General features: G+C 52.3%; 1 protein-coding gene across 1 annotated transcript in view; it reads right to left on the reverse strand.

Annotated features, from left to right (window-relative positions):
* The window catches only part of RERE (arginine-glutamic acid dipeptide repeats), a 205,705-nt gene that overhangs the window by 3,489 nt on the left and 185,808 nt on the right, over nucleotides 1–16,408 (reverse strand). The window contains 15 exon segments of the mRNA XM_087944422.1: nucleotides 744–890; nucleotides 3,011–3,731; nucleotides 4,793–5,015; nucleotides 6,190–6,373; nucleotides 6,376–6,453; nucleotides 6,456–6,530; nucleotides 6,533–6,707; nucleotides 6,709–6,787; nucleotides 6,789–7,140; nucleotides 7,143–7,464; nucleotides 8,356–8,469; nucleotides 9,051–9,215; nucleotides 10,035–10,234; nucleotides 11,744–11,836; nucleotides 12,546–12,708. Coding sequence (XP_087800548.1) covers nucleotides 744–890; nucleotides 3,011–3,731; nucleotides 4,793–5,015; nucleotides 6,190–6,373; nucleotides 6,376–6,453; nucleotides 6,456–6,530; nucleotides 6,533–6,707; nucleotides 6,709–6,787; nucleotides 6,789–7,140; nucleotides 7,143–7,464; nucleotides 8,356–8,469; nucleotides 9,051–9,215; nucleotides 10,035–10,234; nucleotides 11,744–11,836; nucleotides 12,546–12,708 — 3,091 coding nt within the window.

Raw genomic sequence — 16,408 nt, forward strand, 5'->3', positions numbered from 1 at the left:
GGGATGGCTCCAGTTGGGCGAAGATTTGTGTTCTGACCTCGGCTTCCCCAAAAAGCATTAAGCAGACTCTTTGTCCCGGCAAAACCCCTTTTATTAATCGAAGGTGAATTCCTTGCATTCACATTCAGCCAAAGGCCTGGCAAACAGTCTTTCAAGGGGGTAATTAGGAGCATGGACCTTATCTAGCTTGCAGAGCTGCCAAGCAAATATTTCCAAATGCAGTGCTGACAAGGAAGGACTCGGCACAGAGACTCTGAGATGCACAGCCAGATCTGCTGCAACGAATGAATTGTTTCCTGCCAAAAGCCCCCTCCCTTTTTGCTCCTCTTTTAATCCCTATGGGAGGGGCCATTGAGGCTTAGAGTGTTGCCAGGCCGATACCTTCCAAACACCATGCTGTAGCAGCAATTACTTGGTAAGAAGTCAGGAACAGATCTTCACTCTAATGAATGGAACTAACTGTCTCCTGCAAACCTCACTCCCCTTTGACTCCTCTTTTAATCCCTATCGGAGGGGCCATTCACCATCCAACTGTGGCTTTACTCCCATGTCGACCCTTAGTTCGTAATTTTTCTTTTCTTTTGGCAGCTCTGCGCATGAGGAGGCTGGGAACCGGCTCCAGCTGCTCCTCCGCCTCACTGCTGTCCGACTCCAAAGGCAGCTGAGCTAACGTGGCTGGCCTGATGGGGCAGGTGGGTGTGTTGTGTGAACCCCGGCAGTTGGCACCCCTGTCCCCCACTCACCGAAGACTGGATGCCGCAGCATTTCATGCTCGTGAGACGGCTGTCCTAGCAACGGGTTGGGGATGGTACCGGGAGGGTAAGGGAAGCGGGCCAAGTGTGGTCCGGCGGCTAGAGGGTCCACGAGGGGGTGAACAGGTCCGGCTGAGCCTGCAAAAGGGGGAGGGGGAGGGGGGCAGGAGAAAGAGGGGTTGGGGGTGGAGAAGGAGGAATTACCACCTGCTGTTTAGAAACTCTTAATTTCCAACCCAGATCAAAATCATCCTTATTACACATAGTCCCCAATTTACGGCCGCAATGGAGCTTGACATTTCTAAGTTGCTAAGCAAGCCACCAGAATATAAACTGAGAGCAAGCCCTACTCCTTACTAGCACTGATGATGTTCCCTAGTTTGGTAATGAAACATCTGCAAGAAAACCACCAAGCTCAGAGAGCACCACGGATCCCTCCTTTCAACCCTGAGCTACAAATATTTTTCTTTCTTTTTTTCTTTCTTTTCTTTCTTCTTCCTTCCTTCCTTCCTTCCTTCCTTCCTTCCTTCCTTCCTTCCTTCCTTCTTTCCTTTCTTTCTTCTTCCCCTCAGCATCCTGGTTGCTCCTCTCCACTTTTTCTAAAGCCTCAACATCTTTTTTATAGCGTGGTGACCAAAAGTATCAAAAGCACCAAGCAAAACTTAAGAGCCCAAACTGACCGACAGAAGCAGGACTCCCCCATTCCCCCTGGAAAAATTAGAAGCATCAGACCTCATCCTTGGAAACTTGCAAGGATCATGTCTCCCTCCTGCTCAGAACTCCTGGGCACCTCTGTCTGTTATTGCCCCATTCCTTTGTCCCTACCTCCAGCATTCCCGGGAAAGTGTTTTGCTTCGCCTGCCCCCCTCCCTCAAACTTTGGGCTAACTTCCTCAGTGGGTAAAATGAAGAAGACTCTGCATGGAGCTCAAGGGAAGAGGAGGCCACAGAGATATCTGGGGAGCATCCTTGGCAAAAAAAAAAAAGGGGGGGACACCAATTTTGTGGTTTGGCCTAACGGGCCTGAGACATTTTGGGGTTTATATGTTGGGGGAATCTAGTCGTTAAAGCCGGATTTAGATAGGAAGGAAGATGTCAACTAAAAAGATACTCCTTTCGTCTTTTTAGTTGCCAGCAAAAAGGGAGTAGGGGAAAGCAGTGCATTCCTTAAATGCTTCAGATATTTGCTAGGCAGCCAAAGCTGTTGGCACGCAAGATTATTATTGGAGAGCATGATTGATGACTCTTGGCTATGGATGTGTCCCATTGGAGAATATACATCCAGGGGGTGGGAAGACCAGGGTCAAGGGGGAAATGAATGATGTATTTTAGTATCGGCTGCATCCAGCCAACGCCAATATGGCCACTTCTAATAAATCAATTTTTTTTTCTCCGAGCGATGTGGCTAGAGACTTATGATTTGAATGGGGGCAGGATTTGTTGGGAGTCCTGACAGAAGATGCTGCAGCTAGCAGAACGTCTCCCGGAATGGATTTCTGAGAAGCAAAATCTGAATCCCTTAAATATAGGCGGTACTTGATTAATGGCTAAAATTGAGCCCCCCAAAAAACTCATAGTTGCTCATTTTACGACCTCCCTTGCCACTTTTGTTGTTAAGTGAATCCTTGCAGTTGCTAAGTCAGTAACTTTTATTGTTAAGTGAATCTGGCTTCCCCATGGTCTGTGCTTGTCCGAAGGTCGCAAAAGGGGATCGTGCGACCCCGGGATGCTGCGGCCGTCCTAAGTATGAGCCAGTTGATCACCTGGCCCTTGGGATGGTGCAATGGTTAAGTGTGAAAAACGGCCGTAAGCCCTCCCCCACCTCCAATGCCGTTGTAAACTGTGTCAACTCATCAAACATTCCTATGCCTGTTTTAATAGTTGCCTTTAAAAAGAAAAGGCGGGGGGGTGGGGAAGAAATCTGGAAGAGCAGTTGAAAACAAAAGTACATTCCAACTCTTCTCTTGAAAAGATTGTAACGAAAATACCAGAGCTTTTGCCCAGGAATATATCTAATTGGAGAACGTGATTGATGACACACAGTCTGTGAAGGTGCTCAATTAGAGAATCTGATTTATGACACACCCAGTGGGAAGGGGGGAGAGAGTGGCTGGGAGAGAGAGAGAGAAAGGGGGAGAGAGGCTGGGAGAGACGTGACAACCCAACTCATCCCGATGTGGCAGTTCTCTGCTCACCCAAGAATAAACCTCCTGGCCCTGGGACAGTCCCAGCCCAGGGAACGGTGCTTGGAAGCCTCACCTTGATGTAGTGGGTCCTGTTGGTGGAGATGCAGGTGGGAATGGATGTGGGAATGTTGGTGGTGGTGGGGCGTCACGTTGAACATCTGGAGCCGGGCCAAGGGATCGTTGGTGAGGGACGCCATGCGCTCGGCGTGGATCCTCTCGGCAGCCAGTCTGTCCGGGTAGCTCATTTCGGGCCGTAACTGCGGGCCGGCTAAAGCGAGTCTCTCCCTCTCCAGAGGGTTAAGCCCAGGGTGGAAGGACGCGAAGGGGTGAGGGCCTGCAGTCGGGGGGAGGGTGAGGGCTCCGTGACGGGCAAAGTGCTCCATGGGGTTGGTGGCCGGGTGGAGGGCGTCCAGCTCGGGAGGCTTCACCTCGAAGCCCGGCTTCATCCTCTCCCGCAGCTCCCGCTCCCGGATCTCCCGTTCCCGCAGCTCCCGCTCCCGCAGCTCCCGCTCCCGGAGGGTGGGGTCCACGTTGTAGAGGCCCGGCATGTGGTAGGCCAAAAGCGGGTCAGCGGGGTTGAGGGGAACGAAGAAAGGGTGGTTCCGGTTGGTGGGGGACATGACGTGGGGACGCGCGTACTCGCTCAGCGTCCGTAGGGCTGGGGTGTCCGGGCCGATGTAAGGGGGCACGGCCGCGATGGTGGTGGGGGGCGGCTCGAAGGATGGCCTCATGTGCGCCGGGCCGCTCAGCTGAGATTCTCCGAGACGACCGTCGTGGGAGGAACTGGACGCTTTCTGCAGGAGGAACGAGAGAGAGAGAGAGAGACTCAGGGCAAAGTCCAAAAGAAAACCCCAGCCCAGATGTTTCCTGCTGTTCTGATCTAGGCTTCACAAAACTACAAAGCAGATTCCTCATACGGACAAAACCCCTTTTATTGAGGCTAACGTGAATTCCTCTCATTCACATCCAGCAAAGTCCCGGCACAAAGTCTTTCAAGGTTGAATTGCAAACACAGACCTTATCAGGCTTGGAGAATTGCCAGGCCGATAGCTTCCAAGCGCAACGCTGTACTAGAAAATACTTGGCAAGGAGTCATGAACAGATCTTCACCCTAATTAAACGAACTAATTTTTCTCCTGCAAACACCACTCCCCTTTCGCTCTTTATTCCCCATGGGAGGGGCCATTCACCATCCACCTGTGCTTCTACTCCCGAGTCGACCCTTGTTCCTTAACTGTTCCCTTCTCCTGGCAGCTCTGTGCCTGTGCACACTGGGAACAGGCTCCAGCTGCTCTTCTTCCCCACTGATCTCCGACTCCAAAGGCAGTTGATAACTGTCGGATGGCCCTTGCCTCATCTCTGCCTCTGACGCAGAGCCCTCGTCAGAGCCTTCCCCAGACTCCAGGACTGGCCCATGTTCCTCCCCAACCTCCTCACTGTCCGAGTCTGCCACCAGCTCCGCTGGCCGGCCACAAGACCTACCCTCCCAATTCTTCCATGGGAGGTACTGACTAAGATGATTAAAGGCATGGAGACAACAAGATATGGGGAATGGTTGCAGGAATTGGGTATGTCTAGTCTAGAGAAAAGATGGAGTACGCGGTGACATGATAGCAGTATTCCAATATTTGAGGGGCTGCCACAAAGAAGAGGGGGGTCAACCTATTTTCCAAAGCACCAGAAGGCAAGACAAGAAGCAATGGATGGAAACTAAGCAAGGAGAGAAGCAATCTGGAATTTTCTGACAGTGAGAACAACTAATGAGTGAAACTTTCAGAAGTTGTGGGTCTCCCTTCCTTTTTGGGGGTCTGATTCAAATCTACCACACCCCCTTCACAGACAAGACAAAACCTACCGCTACCCTCTCGGCCTCTCTCTCACGCTCCCGTTCTCGTTCCCTCTCCTTCTCCTTCTCCTTTTCCCGTTCCCTCTCTTCTCTCGCTTTCTGCTCCGCTTCCCGCTTGGCTTTCTCGATCGCCTCTTCTCGCTTCTTCGCCAGCTTGGAGCCGGCCAGGGGCATGAAGTACAGATCCGTCCTCCCGCAGGAGTTGTAGCCGCGGTCCAGGTGCTTGTAAAACCTGCGGGACGGGCGGGAGAGGAGGATGAGTTAACGAAAATGATGGGTGCGGGAAAAAGCAGCAGGATCCTGAGCATTAAGAGAGATTGTCACAGATCTGAAACAAACCACAGCCAGGAACGCATAAAACCCAGAAATAATTTAAGTAAAGGAAATTGGCTTTCCCTCCCCTGATTTGGAAATGAAGCTTCAAACCCTTTTAGGACCCAAGCTGTATTTTTATTTTGAAACTGACAATATTGTTAACGTGTCTTTATTTTTATTGCTTTCCTTGTTCTAAACATCAATATATACACAAGACTACTATACTTCTTACTAGAGGTTTGGAACTAAACTTCCCATCATGCTGGGTAGAGATGATGGGATCTGTTAACCTTCCTCCCCCCTCTAGTGGGACACCAGTTGGAAAAACGATTGGGGGCGTATTACTTCACCGGTTTTTCTCCGGGTTATTCAGTCTTGATCGTTAAGTGCCTGAGATTTTATATTGTGGTGCACTAAGCCACATTTAAGCCATGGTTTTCTGAACACTCCACAAGGGGCTGTATCCGCATCCCATTCCAAATGAGCCATGGTGGCGCAGTGGTGAGAGTGCAGTACTGCAGGCTGCTTCTGCTGACTGCCGGATGCCTGCAATTGGGCAGTTCAAATCTCACCAGGCTCAAGGTTGAACTCAGCCTTCCGTCCTTTCGAGGTTGGTAAAAATGAGAGCCCAGATTGTTGGGGGCAACATGCTGACTCTGTAAACCACTTAAAGAGAGCTGTGAAGCACAGCTATCATCTATCTATCTATCTATCTATCTATCTATCTATCTATCTATCTATCTATCTATCTATCTATCATCTGCCGTGGTGACACAGTGGTTAGAGTGCAGTATTGCAGGCTAACTCTGCCCACTGCCAGCAGTTCGATCCTGACCGACTAGCTCAAGGTTGATTCAGCCTTCCATCCTTCCGAGGTGGGTAAAATGAGGACCCAGATTGTTGGGGGCAAAAGGCTGACTCTGTAAACCGCTTAGAGAGGGCTGGAAAACACCGTGAAGCAGCATATAAGTCTAAGGACTATTGCTATCTAAGCCTGCCCAAACCATCAATTTTCCAGCTAAAAAGGTGGGCTAGGTGGGGATGAATTTGGGGGAGAAGAGGGTGCAATAATCACCAGATGGCCCGCTCACCTCGCTGACTGGCTGGCGTGGCTCGGCGTGTCCACCACGGTGGGTTCTGGCGAGGGGCTCCGGGTGGGAGGAGGTGGGCTCTCGGGCTCCTCGACCTCGTCGGGCGCCTCCTCCTTAATCTGGATGGAGGGGATGGTGCAGGGGGCCACCACGGGGACATTTCCGCCGCAGGCCGAGCTGGGCACAGCCCCTGGCTCGGGACGCTGGGCACCGAGGGCGGCGTGGAAGTCGACGGGCAGGAGGGCGGCGTGGCGGGAGGCGGCCCCCAGGGACGAAGGGGTGCTGGGCGAAAGAAGGCTGGGGAGGAGCCGGGTGGCTCTGGGTGAGGACCGGTGGCTGGGCGGGGACGGCTGCAGGGGCTGGCTCTGGGGCATCAACTGCAGGGGAGGGGGTGCGGAGGGAGGGTGGTGGGTGGAGAGGGAGCTGAGTGGCTTCAGGGCCGGTGGCGGAGGCAGGTTGGAGTTCATGGAGAACGGCGAAGGACCCGAGAGGTGCTTGTGGGAAGGGAGCGCGGGGAGGAGGCGGGATGGGCGTGGTGGGCGGGGGCTTGATGTGGGGCATGGCCATGGGGGCGGGGGGCAGGGGCTGCTCCCGGGGCACTGGGAAGACAGGGGGGATGAGGAGGGCACTTGGTCGGAGGAGACCTGCAGGGCAGGGTGACCGGCTGGGGAGGCAGAGGACCCTGAGACTGCGAAGCGGAGGCCGGCAAGGCCTGGGGAGGCAGGACAAAGGGCTGCGCAGGGGCCGGGTGGGCCAGGAGGGGCTGCGCTTGCAGGCCGTGTGGGAGGGCCTGGATCGGGCCGTGGAGGGGCGGCTGAGGGTGTGGCGGGGCTGGCCGGGAGCCCCAGCGAGCGGCTGCAGGGATGGGTGGGGAGGAAGGCATCCTGGGCGGGTGCAACGAAGGGCCCTGCTGGATGTGCGAATGAGAGAGGCCCGGGGCCAGAGGCTGGCTGGGGGCTGAGCTCCCGGAGGGGAGACGTCGTGCGGGACGACGTTGGAAGAGGGGAGGAGGCTGGAGCCGGCCGGTAAGGAGGGCAGCTGCGCTGGGAGGGGCCCCGGAGGCTGAGCCGGCCCGTTGGGGGCCTGGAGAGACGGCTGCTGCTGGGCCGAGGAATCCGAGTCGCTCTCATTGTCCTGCGGGCTGGAGATGCTGGGCGAGGTGCTGCGGTTGTCCTGGTCGATGTCTTTGGGGTCGCTGCTGCCCTCGTCGTTCACGCTGCGGCTGTCGGAGCTCTCCCCTTCGCCCTCCGATGGCGAGTTGGGACGGCTGATCTCCTGCGGCGGGGGAGAAGGAGGGGAGGACATGCCAGAAGACTGGATCCTCCAGAGCAGGGGTTGCCAACCAATGGACCGGGGACCACTGGTGGTCCGTGAGAAAATTTCGGTGATCCGCAGAGAAATGTCACCCCCAAAGCAATTAATCCAATCTGCGCGGGAACACAAGGCTTGCATCGCTTGCATTGCAAACAACAGAAGGTAGTGAGGGGGGAGGAGGGAACTTGCCCCACTTGCCTGGCCTGGCCACCGGGCTGCTTCTTTCCGCTTCTCTCTTCTTCTGCTTTTGGCTGCACGCAAAGAAAGCAGTGAAAGTCTTTCTTTCTCTCCCCAAACTCTGCCAGAAATGAGTCTTTGGGACCCTGCAAGGCCTCCTGCTCCAAGAGGCTGTGCTGGCCAAGACTCATTTCTGACAGAGTTTGGGGGAGAGAAAGAAAGACTGCTGCTGCTTCTGCTGCTTTCCTTGCATGAAGCCAAAAGTCTCTCTCCCCCTGAGAACAGAGCTTGGGATGGTATCCTGCGATCCCAAATAAAGAACGATCAGTAGGAAAACGGGGTGGGGAATTTTCCTGCAGACTTTTTTGGGGATTTTCCCAGGGTCTCTGATCCGTGGGATTTAATATTATGAGTTTGGTGGTCCCTGAGGTCCAAAAGGTGGGTGACCCCTGCTTCAGAGGGCTGCCATGGAGGCAGAGGGGAGCCATCCCAGGCCATCTTTGCTTCCATCAGACCGTGTCACCCCTGGAGAGCAACAGCCTGAAGGACAATCCAACCCACCCTGGTGCCCTTTGGGAAGACCGCCATGGGGCTGGATCTGAAAATTTAACCCTGGTTTCAAGGTGGCTTCCACCCCCAGTCTAGTGCCAGCGGCTTCTTCTCCAGGGAACTCACCTGGGTTTTGGTTTTCTTGGCATTGATGCGGTCGGGCTCCTCGCTGTCAGACGCTGCCTTTTCTCGCTGCCTCTTGGAGCTCTTGAGAGGAGAAGAAACCTCTTCCTTAGCCTTCTGCCACAGAACGGGGGGGGAAAAGCAACATGGTTTAAAGGGAAGGGACAGGGCTAGTGCTTGCCAGGGAATCTTGCCTCCCAAAGGCTTCACACTCAGGCCTAACCACACCAGGGGTTAACCACACTAGGTCAAGGACATCCTAACTGCCGGCTGGCCTGAGGCGGAGGAAGGAGTGGGCAGGCAACCAGCCAGTGCCCGAACTGGACAATGTGATTGATTGTTTTGGGGAAAGTGAAACTTTTGTTTTGAATGAGGTGGAAAGCGCGGGAAATCTCAGAGTTGGCTTTCCACCAGCTAATGCCAAGATGAGGTCTCCAAAATAAAAACCTGTTCTTTGAGAATCTGTCTCGGAGTCCTGTTTGAAATACGGCCACATCCTGACACCCAAAGGATGACACCAGAAGACGCAGAATCCCAGCTAGGGGATTAAATGGAAGCCGGCAAAACCGTGGAAGGCTGCGGGAGGGTTCAGAGGGACAGGGAAGGGCCAGCTCCATCGGCAAACCTTTTGTCTTCTGCCTCAACCTGACCTGACCCCTGATGGGAAGGAAGGCCAAAGCTCTCGTCACACAACGTACTTTGGTGGATTTCTTGACTGAATCCGCTTTGCTATCGTTACTGGACGTGCTGGCCGCGCTGGGCGAGTTACGGCCGCTGGATCGGATGTCCTCGTTGATGGGCGAGGCCCTCCCGTCTGGGCTGGTGGGTTGCTTCTTACGACCGCTGCGAAGTGTAGACATCTGCTGGTTAAAAAGAGAGAAAGGCAAGATCAAAGGCTGCTTCTGGGAAGCTTCATCTTGGCTGGCGAGGCAAATAAATGGACTTTAATTCTCCCTGAAAGCCACCTTGGATTGCTCAAGCGACTGTGGGGACTCCATCAAGGACAATTCAAGTCAGGATCCAAACTTAGTGGGGTCTCTGGGAGAGCAGCCCCAAAAGCTAATGCAATCCTAAATTGCATCAACAGAGGGATACAATCAAGATCAAGGGAGGTACTAATACCACTCTGTAAAGCCTTAGTAAGGCCACACCTGGAGTACCGCGTCCAGTTTTGGTCATCACATTATAAAAAAGATGTCGAGACTCTAGAAAAAGTACAGAGAAGAGCAACCAAGGATGATTAGGGGACTGGAGACTAAAACATATGAAGAACGGTTGCAGGAACTGAGCTTGACTAGTCTGGTGAAGAGAAGGACCAGGGGAGACAGGAGAGCAGCCTTCCAATATTTGAGGGGCTGCCACAGAGAGGAGAAAGGGGGTCAAGCTATTTTCCAAGTCACCCAAAGGCCAGACAAGGAAGAATGGATGGAAACTGAACAAGGAGAGAGTCAACCTGGAAATAAGGAGAAACTTTCTGACAGGGAGAACAACCAACCCATGGAACAGAAGTTGCCTTCGGAAGTTGTGAGAGATTCATCACCGGAGGTTTTTAAGAAGAAACTAGACAGCCATTCTTCTGGCATGGTATATGTTTCCTGCTTGAGGAGGGGGTTGGACTAGAAGACCTCCAACGTCCCTTTCTACTGTGTTATCCTCTTACTTTATCGCAAAAATGGGCTTACCGAGCCACGACTCCTTCTCGTCCTCATGCTATGCTTTCCACTGAGACCGTCATCTTCCTCTTTGACCGGCTTGAACATAAAGGGTGGTGGGTCGACCGGCTTCTCGATGGGAGGGAGTTCTCCGTACTTCTTGAAGTGGATCCGACAGTCCGTGCAGAGGAGGATGTTTTCCCGGCCCCCGTGGTGCCAGTCCTTGGAGGCTGTTAAAAAAAAATGGGGTGGGGGGGGGAAAAAGATGCCATCAACCCCGGAAGAACGAACCACAGATTTAAGGGGAGCGTCAACCCTGGAGCCATTTTTCTCCCCCCCGCCACTTTCAGGGCTGCCACAGCGAGAAGAGAGTCGAGCTGTGGGGAAAGGAGAGGAAGAGATAGCTATGATGGGGATTGTTGCCGTAATAAAAATTCTTTCTTCTGGGAACCAAGGACTTTCCCCACCAGGTGCACGGAGGTGGGACCGGAGACCAAACGACTTTTGGACTGGGACCTGATTGGACCATGTGACGGATTACACGGGGAGGGGAAAGAAGATTCTACTTTTAACTGGGGGGCTTTAGAGTCGGGTTCAGGAGTGGGATTCGACCGGTTCGGACTGGTTCAAGCGAACCAGATGTTAAATTTACATCTGGTTTGCCAAACCGGGAGTTGAACTCTGCAGGTAAGCGCAGGGCCTGTGGGCCCGTTTCTGGCTTCCGGAGGCCCTCCGGACCCTGGGGGAGGCGAGTTTTTGCCCTCCGAGAGGCCTGAGGGAAGCCTAGGGACTCTGGGGAAGGCGGACAATGGCCGAACTGGAAGTTCTGGAAGTCCAGAAACGGGCCTGTTTCTGGCTTCCGGAGGGCCTTCAGACCCAGGGGAGGCAGTTTTTGCCCTCCGAGAGGCCCGAGGAAAGCCTCCAGGCCCTGGGGAAGGCAAACAACGGCCCAAACGGAAGTTCTGGTAGGCCACACCCACCCGGCAACTGGGCAGCAAACCGGTCGCTGGGATTTTTGAATCCCACCCCTGGTTGGGGTTTCCCCAGATGTGCCAATACGACATGCCTAATAAATCTATACTTTGAGGGATACGCCTGCCTTGGAGAGTTTTGATTCCGTTGGGTGCGTGTTACTTGGAAAAGGGAATAATGATATGGGTAAGAAAGCTGAAAATGTCATTATGATTATGTGTGTATGTCAAAACCTGGAATCGCATTGTTCACTCAAAAAGAGATGTTTAAAGAATAAAAAAAAAAATGAAATTAAAATTAGGAAAAGAGGAGTGCTGGCCTGCCTTGTAGGGCTCTGCGGAAGGAAAGAGACCGCGCAAATCTGAAGCACCCGCCCCCGTTTAAATCTCTCTTATGAATGGGGCCCGGGATTCCAAGGAGCCCGACTTGTATTGGCTACGAATTTTGGCAGCTGCCCATTCAGCCTGGCCGGTGATGGGTGAAACAGGAAGGGTGGAGAGGGAGGAAGAGATGCGAAGAAATGGCCTGATAAGAGTCGGCATCGCCCTCAGCTGCACAACGGGTGGAGGAGAAAAGAGGCTCACAAGGGGAACCTTCCCAACTTTCCCAGGCTGTAAAAGAGACGGGCGGGAGGTTCGTACTTTCGCGCCCTGCCAAGATTCTCTTGATGTAGCCGTAACAATAAAGCAGAATTTGTTTTTTGTCTGGTCTACCCAGGGGAGGCTCACAGGTCTCTCACACACACACCCTCAGGTAAAAATACGTACTGGTGGTGAAGCAGTGACGACATGCATAGCCCTTCAGCTCCTGTTCGCTGTCCTCGCTGTCAAAATCATCTTCGCTGGCCGAACTCAAATCCACTAGGGGGAATTAAGAAGGAAGTGAGGGAGAGAGAGAGAGAGAGAGAGAAGAGAGAGGAGAAGAGAGAGGAGAGGAAAAGGGAGAAGGAGAGAGAGAGTGAAGGGAGAGAGAGAGAGGAGAAAAAGGGAGAGAAGGAGAGGGAGAGAGAGGAGACAGAGAGGAAGAGAGAAAGGAGACAGAGAGGGAGAGAGAGAGAGGGAGAGAAAGGAGGAGAGAGGAGAAAGAGGGAAAGGAGGAGAGAGAGGAGACAGAGAGGGAGAGAGAGAGGAGGAGGAGAGAAAAAGGGAGGGAGAGAGGAGATGGAGAAAGACAGGGAGAAGGAGAGGGAGAGGGGAGAAAAAGGGAGGGAGAGAGGAGATGGAGAAAGAGAGGGAGAAGGAGAGGGAGAGGGAGGAGAAAAAGGGAGGGGGGGACAAAAAGAAAGAAACTGAGTCAGGATATCTATCGCCCTTCTCCTTTTGAGTGCAGGGTCTGCAGAATGGGGGACTTGATGCTGACCCTGACTCCCACACTTCCTCCTCCTCCTCCTCTGATTCGGCTGCTGGAGGGGCCGGTGGCCAACAAGCCAGAACAGGGTCTGAGCACAGTTCCAGGGTCACAGCTGGGCCCAGCCCACAGTGGAGAAAACCACAACTTTCTATTTGACCCCATGCATCTAAACAGGGATCGATCCCACCTCCACCCCAATGTTCTCGGCTTCCTACTTACAGAATTCGCTGGAAGGAGGCCTGGAGGGGGTGTTAACCGGAGTGGAAGCTGTCCGGGTTTTAATTCTCCGAAAGACAGCCTGTCGCCGATGCCTGCGGTGAGCCCGGGAGCTGGCAGCTTCTGGGGTTTTCTTCCAATAGTAATAGAAGGTGATCAGCTCTCCCTGGGGGGGAAAGAGAAGGAGAGCGGGATCGCAAGGTTAGCCGAGAAAGTTAGGGAAAACCCTTGGAGGGAACAGGAAAACAGAAACGAAAGCAAATTTTGCAAAATCCATTCCTAATGCCTTGGAGCAGGGGTGTCAAACTCAAGGCCCATGGGTTGGATCTGGCCCGAGAGGCCTCCCTGGAAACAGCAAAGGACCGGCCTGCGATGCCATTTCTGCCAGCAAAAATGGAGCTCGGGAGGGCTGTGCGAGGCCCTCCCAAGTTCCGTTTTGCTGGTGGAGGATTGCAGGAGGCTGTCGCAGCTGGAAACGGAGCTCGGGAGCCCAACTTCACTGGCAGGCCACTCAGGCCACCCCAGGCATGAGTGACATCAAGCTGGCCATGTGCACCCCAGCCTCCCTGAGGTCAAACACAACCCTGAGGCGGCCCTCAATGAAATTGAGCTTTGACACCTGGAGGACAGGGTCGGCTTTCCTTGTCAAAGTTGCATTTCCATATCCACTGAAAGCCTGTCGTCATCCAGGTCCTGGTTGTCACAAAGGTGCTTTTTTTTTTTTTTTTTTGTCAAAAGGCCACTGGTTGTTGTTTTTTCTTTGAAGATGTTTCGCTTCTCATCCAAGAAGCTTCTTCGGCTCTGACTAGATGGTAAAGATCAGAAGGATTCAAAGGAAAAAAAAAGAAAAGAAAATCCAGTGGCCTCTTGAAAAAGCACCTTTGGCTCATATCCACTGGTTTGATCCGCTAGCATTCCCGTCACGAGAGAAAGGAGCGTTCCCCACTCCTTCAAGTTGAATCCTTTACACGAATTAAAAGCATTAAAAATAGCTAAAATGAGATAATTAAAAGAGGGAAGGGGAAAGGAGGGAGGGAGGGGCAGGTGATAACTGGGATTGGGGGAAAAAAAATACCCACTTCTATGATCTCCTACTCAAAGCTCTTCCCACAATACTAAAGTCGTAAGAAGACAATCTATTTTTTAAAAAAATCTTCCATGTATACGGAGGTAATTAAGCAATCAAAGCGCCCGCCAGGAGAGAAATCGGCAGTGATCCCGCAGCGTAATGAATCTGGCTGGTGTTCAGAAAATCGGATTCCAACGAGAGAGCAGGTGTAATGTGGAGTTTTAAAGTCCGGTGGGTGGATTTCAACTCCTTGTGTGTTTGTGTGTCTGTCTGTGTTCCTAACTGACTTCTTGGAAGCCGGCAAGTTGGAAGGAACACTGCCTCCAATTGCCCACAAGAGGGTGTGTATGTGACTCTGTCTGTCTGTCTGTCTGTCTGTCTCTCTCTTCTGTCTCTCTTGCTCTTCCCACACCCTCTCTGAATGATCTAACCATCTCTGCAAATCTCAACTCCAGTTGCCAGGTTGGGACTCCTCTGGCGAGCGAATATTCATAGATCTAAGACATAAACGGGTTAGCTGATGTAGCTTTTTCAGCCATGGCTTGCGAGAGACAAAGGGCTGGAGGTAAATGACCAGGCAGTGCTTGGATTGGGGCAGACTGAATTAGTCTTCTGGTGGTAAGGAGTAAAAGAGTGGGGTGTGTTGCAAGAAGCAAATGGGAGAGATGGAGGGATGAATGGAGGGAGGAGGTAGAAGGCTGGAGAGATAATAAGTGCGCGAGAGGTCCTAGTCAGTACTAGCCCTGATGATGTTACCTAGTTGGGTAATGAAATGTTTGCAAGAAAACAAGCACGCTCAGAGAGCACCAAGTCAGCTCATGTTAAACCTGGGCTATAAATATTCTCCCTCCCTTCCTTTCCTTTCCTTTCTTCCGTCTTCCCTTCCCTTCCTTTTTTCCTTCCTTCCCTTCCTTTCCCTTTCTTTTCCTTCCTCCCTTCCCCCTCTTTCTTTCTCTGGTCCACGGGATTTAAAATTATGAGTTTGGTGGTCTCTGAGGTCCAAAAGGCTGGTGACCCCTGATCTAGTCCAACCCCAACCAGACCAAACAGGAGACTCTACACCATTTCGGACAGATGGGAGTCTAATCTCTTCTTGAAAGTCTCAAGTGATGAAGCTCCCACAACTTCCGAGGGCAACTTCTGTTCCATGGGTTGATTGTTCTCACTGTCAGAAAATTCCTCCTTATTTCCAGGTTAAATCTCTCCTTGTTCAGTTTCCATCCATAATTCCTTGTCTGGCATTTGGGTGCTTTGGAAAATAGCTTGACCCCTTCCTCCTCTTTATGGCAGCCCCTCAAATATTGGAAGGCTGCTCTCCTGTCTCCCCTGGTCCTTTTCTTCCCTAGACGAGCCAGGCCCTGTTCCTGCAACGGTTCATCGAATGTTTCAGCCTCCAGTCACTCTCTCTTGCTCTCTCTTGCTCTCCTCTTTCTTTCTCTCCTTCCTTCCTTTTCCTTCTCTCTCTCCTCTTTCTATCCCTTTTGTTTTCTTTCTGTCCCTTCCTTCCTTCCTTCCTTCTTCCTTCACTTCCTTCCTTCCTTCCTTCCTTCCTTCCTTCCTTCCTTCCTTCCTTCCTTCCTTTCTCTCCCTCTCCCTTCAAATATTGGAAGGCTGCTCTCCTGTCTCTCCTGGTCCTTCTCTTCCCTAGACTAGTCAGGCCCTGTTCCTGCAATCGTCCTTCATATGTTTTAGTCCCCTTAATCCTCCTGGTTGCTCTTCCCTGCACTCTTTCTAGAGTCTCAACCTCTTTTTTTATAGTGTGGTGACCAAAACTGGATGCAGGACTCTAGGTGTGGCCTTACTCAGGCCTTATAGAGTGGTATTAGTAATGGCGATTGTGTCTGGCTAAGGAATTAAAATGCTGGAATGGAGCAAATCCCGGAGGATTATAGGGGGCCTGCTGTGCAGACAAAGGACCCGTCAAGGAAGCAGCTGACAGGGAAGCGCCCCCCCCAAGTGAGTCAAGCCAGGGGAACATCAATCAAACACGCACTGTATGTGCCCCTCATGCAGGGGACAAAAGCCACCCAGAACATTAACACAAGGAGTTGTGGACAAGGAGACCCTGAGTACAAAGGGGCTGCTTTGTAAATTAGCCAGCAGGGGGGCCTGTTCTTTGGCAGCACAGAAGCCAACCCTCCGTCCGTCTGGATGATCTCCCTTAGCCCCACTTCAAAAACCTCTCCTGCTCCTAAAATGTCCAGGCCCAAATAGAGACAGTTCTCAACATCTATGGAGATACTTGGTCTCGCAGGTCCTGGTTGTCCAAAACGTGTTCCCCACACCCTCCCAATTCAAGAGGCAACTGGACTTTTTTTTCCCCCCTTGAAGACGTTTCGCTTCTCATTCAAGAAGCTTCCTCGGTTCTGACAGAAGGGTGGAGAATGGAATATAAATCCTTCCATTCTCCACCCTTGAGTCAGAACTGAAGAAGCTTCTTGGGTGAGAAGCGAAATGTCTTCAAGGAAAAACTAAGTCCATTTGGCTCTTGGGGGGCGGAAGGCATTTTTGGGTGCTCCCTCTAAATCTCTGTATCTTGGGCGACCCCATTTAACGTCAAGTCGTGATCTGAAACCAAGCCAGCTTTTAATGCTGGCTGGCTGGGGGATTCTGTGAGTAGAAGTCCATCCAAGGTTGAGAAACACCCTGTGTGTTTTAGCCTCCAGTCCCCTCATCATCCTGCTTGCTCTTCTCTGCACTTTTTCTAGAGTCTCAACATCTTTTTTTATAATGTGATGACCAAATTGGATGCAGTCCTCTAGGCGTGGTCTTACTAAGGTTTTATAGAGTGGTATTA

The sequence above is a fragment of the Notechis scutatus genome, chromosome 16, assembly GCF_049901735.1.
Source record: "Notechis scutatus isolate UNSWTSFEM ecotype Mainland chromosome 16, rNotScu1.2, whole genome shotgun sequence".
Classification (NCBI taxonomy): Eukaryota; Metazoa; Chordata; class Lepidosauria; order Squamata; family Elapidae; genus Notechis; species Notechis scutatus.